This window comes from Miniopterus natalensis, chromosome 17, assembly GCF_054644295.1.
Source record: "Miniopterus natalensis isolate mMinNat1 chromosome 17, mMinNat1.hap1, whole genome shotgun sequence".
NCBI classification, from domain to species: domain Eukaryota; kingdom Metazoa; phylum Chordata; class Mammalia; order Chiroptera; family Miniopteridae; genus Miniopterus; species Miniopterus natalensis.
Window position 1 is genome coordinate 37702341 of NC_142097.1, and position 11475 is coordinate 37713815.

Here is an 11475-nt window from a genome sequence, read left to right on the forward strand (position 1 = left end):
AAAAGCCATTTAAAATTGTTAAAATAAATAAATAAATAAATAAATAAATAAATAAATAAATAAATAAATAAATAAATAAAAGCATCCTTAGCTTGTGGGCCAGACAATAATAGGAGTTGGGCTGGGTTTGGCCCGAGGGCCGTCAGTTTGCAACCCCGGCCCTAGAAAAACGAGCTCTACGCCGCACTTCTGCTGCACGGCCCCGGCAAGGAGCGCGTGGGTCCCCCTGCCGGCTCTTCCTGCCGTGCCACTCTGAGGGCTGGGTGAGTACAGTGGGGCTCTGGGAGGCAGGCGAGTGTAAATATGGCACTCCGTGCGGCCCTACGTGTCTAACAGCTAAGCCCTGCATCCTGATGTTCTTTGCAACGAAAATCCAGCATCTGAAATCAGACACTTGTTAGCATTTGGATGCCTAGCGGGCCAGCACGCTGGAAATAACCCCTCCTATTTTTAACACCCTTGCCTAGTCAGATGGTCTCTGGTTTCTCCCAAAGAAAACCCCAGGGCCCACAGATGCAAGCTGGAATTCAGAACCTTAAATCTCATTGGTAAACAAGACCCCCTCCCCCCTCCTTGTCCCCACACAGGTCCTCAGCATACCCAGGGACACTCACTCTTTCCTTTCTCCTTCGGGGCCGTTGCGGCCCCTGAGCTATTGTCTTCAGGGACCCCAGCATTTCCTACACATGGCGCCAGGAAAAAGCAAGTTTTCAAAGAACTTTTATTTCAAACCACAGTCAGAAAATACCCCATTAAAAATGCTTCTCAGGCCCCCTGGAAGCCAAGGATGGATATTCAGCTCGCCAAAAAGAGCGCATCTTGTCACCGAGGACAGAGGGGCTGGCTCTTCACACAGGAGGACACCCAGGGCTGCTGATGAGCACAGGGCGTCCCTTACAAGGCTAACAGAGGGCAACGGGAGCCAGCTGAGCAGAGGCAGCTGGCGCGGCGGGGACGGCTTTGCGCCCCAGCGCCAGGTCAGCCTTTGCACACCCGCGCGCCTGCGGGCTGCCTCCTTCCCGGTGCGCAGGTCTGGGCCGCGTCCACTTGCTGGACACGTGGAGGAGCCTGTCCCAGCCCAGAGAAGAGCTCAGAGAGGGGCAGCAGCTGTGGGGCAGGTGGAAGCAGGGGAGATGTAAGGCTCCCCCCTCCTTTCTAGAATGTTCTGGGCTGGGCTGGGCTCCCCGAGGGGAACGCCCTGAGCGGCGCTGGAACCCCGGGAGGACTAGTGCTCGGGCTCGGAGTCCATGCAGGACTCCCAGGGGTTCTGGGGCATCCGAGGCAGGGAGAAGAGGAGGAGGGCGAGGCCGCCCAGGAAGAGGAAGACGAAGGCCGAGCAGGCGCAGGCGAAGGACCAGGAGTAGTAGTACTGGATCCAGACGGTGTCCTCGCTGGCGATCATGCGCTTCACCGACTGCCGCAGGACCTCCACCGAGACGAAGATGCAGAGGCCTGCGGGGGCGGCGGGGCGCTCAGGGCCCACCCCCTGGGCCTCCGGGGCTCCCGGGCCCACGGTGAGGCCCAGCCTTGGGGCTGAGGGTCTAACTGGGACCCTGCAGAGGTGACCCTCTTCCTGCCCCCCCGGGCAAGTCGCTCGGCCTCAGGTTACCTGCGTTTCCTTCCTCCTTTTGTTCGTGTTTTTGGGTTAATTTAAAATGTGTTAGTACCTGGCATTGCTCTCAGGGGCCTGCAGGTTAAGTCTTTGGGAGAAATGGACCAATCGCAGACATCTTCCCCCCTTCCAGCCCTCCCCCCCACTCTACCTGCGAAGGTGTAGAACATGGAGGCCGGCCTCAGCAGGTAATCCCGCTTCCTGCTGAAGGACAGGAGCACGCAGATGGTCCCCAGGATGATGAAGACCAGGCTGAAGATGGAGATGGCTGCAGCCGAGATGCTGTACTCTGCAACACACGGCCCACGACACCTCAGCGGGGGCCTCGCTGGGCCTCAGCGCCCAACCGGCTGGCTGTGCCACCGACCGGGTGAGTGACACCACCACGCACTGTGATTCCCATTGCACGTGTGGGAAGACTGAGCCTCCGAGAGAGGAAATCGCACACTCAAAGTCGCACACGGCTAATGACCTGATTGCAACTCCCGGGTTGCGCTAAACGGCAACTCCTCCCTGACCCCCTAACCCCTGAGCCGGGCAGAGGGAAAGGGGTGGGGGCATGTGGCTGGAGACCTTTCTGGAGCAGAAAATGTCCTCTGAGTGACAGGGCAGAAAGCAGCAGGCTCTCGGGCTGAGGTGGTCTGTCCTGGCTGACAGGCAGCCTCGGGAAGTGTGGCTTGTCACAGAGCACAGGCGTGTGATTGCACACCAAGGGTGTAAGATTTGCCAGTGTGTGTGTGAGTGTTGCACTGGCATATAAGGATCTATCAGAGTGCGTGTGTGTGCATGTGTGTCTGTGCACGCCCACACCATGTGCAGCGGTTCACACATGTGCAAATGTGGGTCTGTACGCACGAAAATGGGGTGCATGCGAGCTCCACGGCTCCTGAAAGGCCTGCAGGGCACACGTGCTCCAGGCTCCCGGGTCCTGATCGTCTCCCCACACTCCCTGCTCGCCTGATTCTTGGGGCGTGATTGATCGCATGGGAGGGAATCAGACAGCTCCCCACAGACTCGGACCCACCAGCCCTGAAAAACATCACAGGGGTTGTGAGCACTTGTTCTATTTCCCAGCTCCTGTCACCACAGCTTCCCTTGGGCTCTGGTGGCAGCTGTGCTCCTCCTGCAATTCAGGAGCCCACCAGGCCCCGGCTCTGTTACAGCCTCTGCCAGCCTGATGAATGGAGGCGCAGGATGCGGGAGACGGAGCACTTCTGTCTCTGAGTACAGAGGGTGACAGGGCTCTTTTCATCCAGCGAGGGGAAGTCAGGGCTTTTGTGCCAAGTGATTTTCTGGCTCAGCAGCGTGTGACCGGCGGCCACTTCTCCCCGCCCCGGCTTCGTGCCCCCAGCTCACCTTTCTGAGTGGTGAATTCGAAGATCTCCGAGCTCTCGCCTGGGTTAAAGTGCCTGAAGTAGGAACAGTTTTTCTCTGCAAAGGAGGAGACAGCCTGTGAGTTGAGAGAAAAGGCGGCCCACAGCCAAGGCAGAGGCTCTACCAAGAGAGGGTGGGCGTGATCCCACGAGGCAGGCATGAGGGGACCTCATGGATGGTGGTCTTGTCCTCAAACCCTCACTCTGGCCTGACACAAACGCCTTTCTCTGACCCTTAGACCAAAATTTCATTAGGTTAAGGGTAAGAGCCTGGGAGATCTTCAGGGAGCCAAGGCTGACTGAGCCAAAGGTACAGGTTACACCGTGGATACTGAGCCCATTAGACAGATGGGGTAGTGGAGGCCCAGGGCTTGAGTCATTTGTCAGGGGGGACAGGACACATGATCAACAAAGGGCTACACAGTGGTTCTCATCCAGGTCTGATTCTGTCCCCCAGGGACATGGGACAATGTCTGGAGACATTTTTGGTGGTACAACTTGGCAGGGCTGCTATTGGCATCTCGTGGGTAAAGGCCAGAATGCCGATAAACATCCCACTATGCACAGGACAGCCCCCTACACCATAGGATTATCCAGCCCCAGAGTGGCAGTAGTGCTGAGGTTAAGGAACCATGGATCCCACCAAAATCTACAGCTGTGTTTCTCATCAGCATCAGGCCCACCCTGACTCACTGGGTTTTTCTTTCTTTTTTTTTTCTTTAATATATATTTTTAAAATATATCTTTATTGATTTCAGGGAGAGGAAGAGAGAGAGAGATATAGAAACATCAATGATGAGAGAGTCATTGATTGGCTGCCTCCCTGACTGCATTCCCCTGACTGGGGATGGAGCCCACAACCTGGGCAAATGCCCTGAGCAGGAATCAAACCGTGATCTCCTGGATCCTAGGTAGATGCTCAACTGCTGAGCCGCGCCCAGCCCGGCCTCACTGGGTTTTTCAAAAGCTTTCCAGGAGAGTCTGGTGCTTAGCAAGGTTGGGAAGCCCTGCTCCGGGCCCCTTCAAATGCCCCACAAAGTGCCTTTCTGAGTGGGCCACCTGGATGGACTTGGCTGAAGGCCAGAGAACCCATGCAAGGGCCAAATGTGACCAGTGCGTGTTTAATCGGACCCCCGACCCCTGTGGCTACAGAGGCAGCCCAGGCAAGACCTTCCCAGGTGAGCTTCTCAGCCTACCTGATGTATATCAGAAAAGCCACAGGAGGTCTATGGACAGTAGGACCAAAAATTTGGATTTGATTGGGGGGGGGAGGGGGGTAGAGGAAGCCTCAGAACAAAGAAATTCATGCTGATTTTAATATAATTTCAGGCATAATTTCTCTTCCATTTTTTCTCTCTCTCATCTCTCTTATAACTAGACATACTGTCACATCAAAGGGCAGTCTTATTGAATATTGAATACAGTTTAACATTCTTTACTCCTGATTTAGGCTGTAGGTGAGTGAGTTATTTTATATTCTTTTGTTTCTTTAAGAAAACTAAGTTGGGTTGCTTTTTATTTGTGTGAGGCCCTTTATTGATATCTTTTTCCTGTGGATTCAGGATCCTCAATGGAAAACATCTCTGTGTAGAGGGCCTCTGGTCTGCACTTTCATTTCTTTACCTTCAGGCTATATTTGCATTTTTACAAGGCCATTGATGCCTCTTGTTTTTTGGAGACACACCTGAGGTGCTGCCTTCATTTGGATGTAGACATCTCCTGTCTGGCCTAAATTATCTTATTGCCACTGAAGCCTGTAGCCTCCCACCCGTCCCTCCTCCCCCATGTCAGGGTCACTGAGGAAGGAAGTGACCCCTGGAGACCAGGCCCGGCTTAGCAGCAGTAAATGTTCCGAGAGTTAAACCGCCTTCTCTTTGAGTGTCTATATTTAAATCGCTTTCCTTTTGAACTGAGTTACCTGGGGTGTCTGACACTGGTAAGCGGTGAGGTCAGAATCGAAGCTGCTCTTTTCTCTCTCACAGCTTCTGCTGCTGTTTTAGAGCATAATGCAGCCTCTTATATTTCTTAGGTTATCAGCTATAGATTCTCTTCAATCGCTACTTCAAAATGGATTGTGCTGTGTCCTAAGTCACCACATGTCTCCCTCTGGACAAAGGAACATTTCTGTTTCATTCTATAAGGGCCAGTTTCAGTTGTCATTGAAAACCCTCTGAAAAGAATTGATTGAATTCAAGTGTGTTTCACAGTCAGCTGCCTCTCTGATAACTCGAGATCCTCTAGATCTTCTAGTTAAAGGCCTTCGGGGTGGGGTGGTGGTGAGATGAAGGCCCGTTGAGAGCCTGGCTGAGGCCTAGCTACCGGGTAGTGCTGGGTTGCTGAGGCCACTCTCACACAGGTTGTGTGTGGGTTGTCAACCCCACCAGATAGACACCAGGCTTCATTCTGGACAAACAGCTGTTGCCCCTGGGTGTTTGCACAAAAACTTTCCTAGCTCAGATCACAGGGGAAAGCTGCATGTCTGGGAAGCCAGCCTGTGGATTCTGGGGGTGGGGAGGATTTTCCCCTCAGTGGCCCAGGTACAGTGTTCCTGTCTCTCCCCTCCCCTATTAAGTGTTCTGGCACATGGGGGATGGGAGCACCCAGTGGGTTGGGTTCCTACAGAGGACATCTGGAAGTCTCAGCTTCTGTCTAACATGACTAAACTTAGGGCTTGAGGACAGTCAGGTCAACCCTGTCCCCTCTCTTGGACTTAGCACATGAGGGTGGCCAGTACCTTTGCCCGTGACCTGGGAGGGACATCCATTCAGGGTCCCATGACTGCACATTGGAGACCACAGGCTCCTTCGTGGTTCCTGATGGCCACAACAGGGATGGGGGTATGTCAGACCCAGAGCTCAGTCTGGACACTTCCAGCACCAATAAGATGCTCATTTAGGACTAATTAAACCAGGTATTTGCCACTGTCACTCAAGAATTGCCCAGGGTCCTGCCATGGTAACTGTGTAAATTTAGTTGAATTACTCAACTTCTCTGTGCCTGACTTTCCTTATCTGTAAGATGGGGTGATGACAGTAGTGTGGACCTCATAGAGGATTTTGTGAGGATTAGATGAGTTAATATATATGTCATCTGCCTTCTGCCTCCATGGTTTTTGAGAAAAATTAGCTGTTTTTCTTCCTTAGAATTCCTTATATGTGATGAGTTACTTCTTGCTCTCACAAGGGTCTGTCTTTATGTTTCAACTTATCTCCCTTTTGATTATGATGTGTCTATATTTTGATTTATTCTACTTGGAGTTCATCAAGTTTCATGGGTTTCTAGATTAATGTTTTCCAGCAAACTTGGAAAAATATTGGCCATTATTTTTCATATATCTTTCCTGTTCCTTACTTTCTCTCTCTCTCTTTTCTTCTTTTGGGAGTACCATTATGTGTATGTTGGTACATTTCATTCTGTCTCATAGGTATAGCATGCTCTGTTCATTTTCCTTCCTTTTTTTCTGTCTGTTTCTCAGGCTAGCTAATCTTAATTGACCTATCTTTAAGTTCATGGATTTGTTCTTGCTGCTCAGGTCTGCTATTGAACCCCTCTGGTGAATTTTTTCATTTCAGTTGTACTTCTCAACTCCAGAATTTCTATTAGGTCATTTAAAAATAATTTCTCTCTATTGATAGTTTCTATTTCATGAGGCATCATTCTTATCTTTAGTTCTTTAGACATGGTGTGTTTTTGTTCTTTGAATATATCTAAAATAGGTGACTTAAAGTCTTTGTCTAGTAAGTCCAATATCTCAGCTTCCTTAAGGATCTATTATCAACTACTTCCCCCCACCTTATGTATGGGCCATGCATTTTTAGTTCTTTGCATGTTTTGAAATGTTTTAAAATTTAAAATTTAAATTTAAAACTGGAAAATTTAAACAATATAATGTAGCAACTCTAGAAATAAGATTCTCACCCTTACCCAGGGTTTGTTCCTGTTGCTATTTGTTATTGTTTATTTAGTGATTTTCTGAATTAATTTTGTAAAGTCCATATTCTTTGTCATGTTTGGCTGTATCCCTACTCAGTTAGTTTGGTGGTCAGCTCACAAAGATTTCCTAAAATTCATGGAACTAATACATCTCTCAGTCTTTACTGAGGAGCTCTTTGCTTAGCAGAGCGTGAAGTACTCAGCTAAGCAGTATACATTTCTGCCTTAGCCTTCACTTTCTGCTTGCACATAGCCTCAAGATAAGCCAGAGGTGAGAGCTTAGGGCTTTCTCAGGTCTTTCTTGTGCATACACATGGTTTTCTAGAAACCAAGGAATGTGTTGAAACTTTTCAGAGTCACCTACGGACATCTCATTCCCAGCTTTTTGGTTGGCTGATTGTTTGCCCTGCTATCTACTGCTTCAGGGAGTTAAGATACTAAACAATTGTTTCTAATTGTTTTTGGCAAATGCCCCCTGGGAAAAATACTATTTCTGCTGGATGAGCTCAGAGTCAGGTCAAATAAAGACAACCTTGTAACTGGGGACTTCTAGGGAACCACTAGAGAGATCAAATAATGACAGTTCTCTGGGAATGGGGCTTTGGAAGAGATCCAGCCCATTCTGCCCCTTTTGGTGGCTATCAGGCTGCTGGTTTTCACTGTGGTTTTGGTGGTGTGTGTTTTTTTTAAAAAAAAAATTTTAAATTGACTTTAGAGAGAGAGAAGGGAGAGAGAGAGAAACATCAACTTGTTGTTTCACTTATATAAATAAGTAGTTTTCAGTAGTTTTGATTCTTGTATGTGCCCTGACTGGGGATCGAATCCACACCTTGGCATATCGGGACAATGCTCTAGCCAACTGAGGTCCCTGGGCAGGGCTAGGCTGTGGGTTTTCAAGGCTACAACAGAGTTTTGGGGAAACAAGAATATAGCAGATTAAAGCAACACAAAGCTCACTGCTCTTACTGAGAGATTCACCCATTTTTCTTGAATAAGCCCTTGTCGGACTGTTGCATGACTGGTTAATTTCCCGAGTTCTGAAAGAGTTTATTCTGATCATTTTTGCCATTGTTCGTATTGTTTTTATGGAGAGGAAGATTTTTGGAGGTTCTTACTCTGTCATTTTGTTTCTGATGTCATCCAAAGTTAACATATGAAAGCACTTAATGTTTGGCAGATAGTGCTCTATTGTGTTTGCAGTTATTATTATTGTTATTAATAATAAATAAGAGAACATATATGAACTTTATTCATCCCTCCAGAAAAGAGTGACCCTATAAAGCATAGGAAGGGGGGTTGGAAAGGAAAATATTTTTACATGCAGAGAAAGGAAAGGAAGAAGGCAGGAACGCACATCGGAAGCTTGTTGGGAATGAGGCTGTGCTCCAAGTATGATTCACTCTGGATCAGAGTGAGAAGGCACTGAGATAGACTCTGGCCAGGTTCAAGGCCAAGCCAAGCCTGCTGGTCTTCAGTGGCTGGTTCAGTCACTTGCCACCAGCCTGTCTCATCCTTGTATAGACTCAACCCACCTCCCTGCTCATCTGCTCTGTAAATGCACCAGACTTTAAAAGGCAGATGCCTCCAAGTGGGGGTGGACAGGACCATAGCAGTGTGTTTCTGGAGAATCTGCCCTGCCCTGCCCTGCCCTGCCCTGCCCAGGGGAGCTGGCTGGGTGATACATTTGTTTACCGGCATGCTCAGCAGTGGCATCTGCGCTATGTGATACCTTTCAAGCACATGTTCATGCCATTTAAAGCCCTCAGCCCTGGGACTCGCTGTTTCCAAGACAGCTGGGTATTTACAAATCTGAGTATCTAGTGGGAATGAGTGAGACAGAGCCAGCAGGCAGGGAAGGAAGAGGAAGGAGGGATATGAAGGGAACAGGGTTTGGGCTCCTTTGTCCCCCACACACACTGCAAGATTTTGGGGGACTTGGCTTCCTTGAAAGGGAGGTTTCAATGAACACCCAGTCTGATAACAGAGGGAATAATTTTGAACACCAAGTGGATGGATGCCACACTCAACCCGGTCCACCGACACCTTGGAGCGACATTTGTAAGCATTGGAAGGGACTTTATGTTGCTGAGCCCAAGCAACTTAGGAAGGAAGCAGAGGCTGTGACAGGCTTTGTCGCCCCCCACAGTCATATACGGGCTCGTGGGCAGTGTACAATTAGAGCCCTGGCCTCCAATTCCAAGCAGGCTCTTTCCTGAGCACGTGCTCTGCTTACTACGAAAGCAGAGGGCTGTGCATGTGCAGAAGAGACTGGTCATCCCGGGCCAGGTTTCTGTACAGGGAGCTCACCTTCAGTGTGGTTCAGTCCCGTGTAGGAAGTCGGGGAAGGCACCGAGATTACAGCGGGAGGAAATGCTTTTTAGCTCCCAAGGGGTCTGAGCTAAGGGAGAGTGTACCAGAGGAGCGATGGTTCTCACCAAGAGGCAGGCGGCTCATCCACAACCAGGTCCTGCTTCCCACACAGCGTTCAGCCCTGTGCAGTCACCCAAGGCCCCGCACCCTGGAGGCAGCCACGCTTGGTTTCATACTCTGCTGTTACCATCTCGAAATTCTTAACGACAAGGAGCCCTGCGTTTCCACTTTGCATGGGGCCCTGTACATTCCGTGGCCTAGCCTGTCTGTGCCCTGGAGGCTGGGGAAGGAATGCACCAGCCCCATGGGTCCCTTCAGACTCAGCACCGAGGGCCACCAGCCTGTCCTTGCAGGGAGGGGCTGGAGCTGGGCACACCCAGAAGAGTGACTGCTGATGGGGCCAGAAGCCCCTGACCTGGCAGGTCCATGGTGTCTTTCCTGAGCCTCTTGTCCCACACGACCAGCCCTCTGCTCTGAGTGCAAAGCCCCAAGCCACACAAAGCAGAAATAGCAAAAGATAAATGCCCTTATTTTACAACAGGCCGTGGTCGCTAGCACAGCCCCATGTAGCTCAGATCACCTCCCTGGGGCACAGAGCGCTTGTCCGGAGCCACTTTTCCAGTGGGGAGAACAAGGAAGGGCAGGAAGCAGGGACAGGGGACAGGGAGTGGGTACGTTACCCCCAGGTAGGGTGATGGGTCCGCAGCTCTTGTCCTTGCTGTCGCTCACGATGATACTCTTGGTGCAAATCCGCCAGAGGCCGAAGTGGGCTGCCTCACAGACGGCGCTGAGGTGCTCCACCTGGGGGCTCAGCACGGCCCAGTGGTCGCTCACCACGGCCACCGTGGCCAGCACGATGCCCACCAGGATGCAGAAGAGCGTCACGCGGACCTTCAGTGTTTTGGTCTGGGACATGGTGGTCGCGGAGAAGCGGGCGCTCCGGGCAGGGGCAGGCGGCAGTGTCCCCAGGCAGGTGGCAGCCGGGCCAGGCCGGTGGCAGCAATTACGGTGCAGACAGTGGAAGCTAAGTTTAGTGTGCCGGGCCAAGCCAGAGTGGGCTGGCCTCGGGGCCTCGGGACACCGGACAGGGCTGAGCAGCTGCCCACATGTGACAGGGGCCCGAGGGAGGCTTCTGTTAATGCACATGTTCGGGCAGGCGCTCACGATCACCGAGGATGACTTCGTCTCGGGTGTCAGGGCTTCCTTACCCTCTTGGAGCCAGAAATACCCCAGGGATGGGTAAGGAGAGAAGGCTTTAGATGGTGACTGGAGACCTGTCCGGAGCGGCTGCTCAGGATGCCCGAGTTGGGCGTGGGTGAGGGACACTGTGTGTGGGTGAAGGTCACTGCTGGGCAAGGGCAGCAGACCCTGGGGGACGCAGGTGGCTCAACCTTCTGGTCTCACACTGAGTAGGTCAGTAAACCAGAGTGGGGCGAGTGGGTCCTTGTTCTAGAAGTCTGGGGGAGCCAGGATCGTGCCTAGGGACATCTTGGGGACCCTCCAGCCCAGGGCCTCTGGAGCCCACTACCCAGGCCAGAGCTTTAGCCCCAAACCCCACGATATCCCCCAAACCGCAGGAAGATTTCAGGTGGTTCCTGGACCTGCCGTGACGCAACACTGCCGGGTGTGGGACCGTTATTTTCAATTCAATTCTCCCATCTCTGCAACTGGGGCCAGAAGAAAAACCCCTTTTGGGGAAAGTCTTTAACACTTTTCTGACACTCGCAAATCAAAGAATCCCCCTGGGGAAGTCAGAGCACCAGCGGGACCTGGCTGTACTTCTGTTTTCGTTTTACTGGTTCAGTTTCACCTCTATTAATGGCCAGTAATACAGATCTTCCAGTTACGTTTTTATTTAAAAAATAAAGATATCTAAATCAAAAAGAAGTTGATTTACAGGTGACTGTTAAGAGGTTAACAGTGCATGGATACAGCAGAGGACATGTGAAAGTTTGGGGCCACCTTCCGAGAGGCCTGCCTGCCCACGTGCCCCCCAGGCCGGTCTCCAGGCCCTGACACAGCTCCTGGTTCCATGTCTCCTCTTCCTCAGTCACCAGGTGGCTCTCTCTGGAGTACCTGAGGCTGATGGGTGGCCAGGAATAGACCCTGAGCTGGGCAGGGCTTTGAGTTTCAAGATCCTGGCCTCGGGTTGACCCCGCTTATGGAAAGATTGCCTGTGTGTGGAGA

The 11475-nt window shown here is 51.2% G+C and overlaps 1 protein-coding gene across 1 annotated transcript; it reads right to left on the minus strand.

Moving 5' to 3' along the window:
• Positions 1-703: 703 nt before the first annotated feature.
• On the minus strand, positions 704-10212 carry CACNG1 (calcium voltage-gated channel auxiliary subunit gamma 1). Its single transcript, XM_016205122.2, has 4 exons — positions 9969-10212; positions 2969-3043; positions 1764-1901; positions 704-1452 (listed from the first exon to the last, which is right to left on the minus strand). Exons 1-4 carry the CDS (start codon positions 10201-10203, stop codon positions 1226-1228), a joined length of 675 nt encoding a protein of 224 aa, XP_016060608.1. The 5' UTR covers positions 10204-10212; the 3' UTR covers positions 704-1225.
• Positions 10213-11475: the final 1263 nt, after the last annotated feature.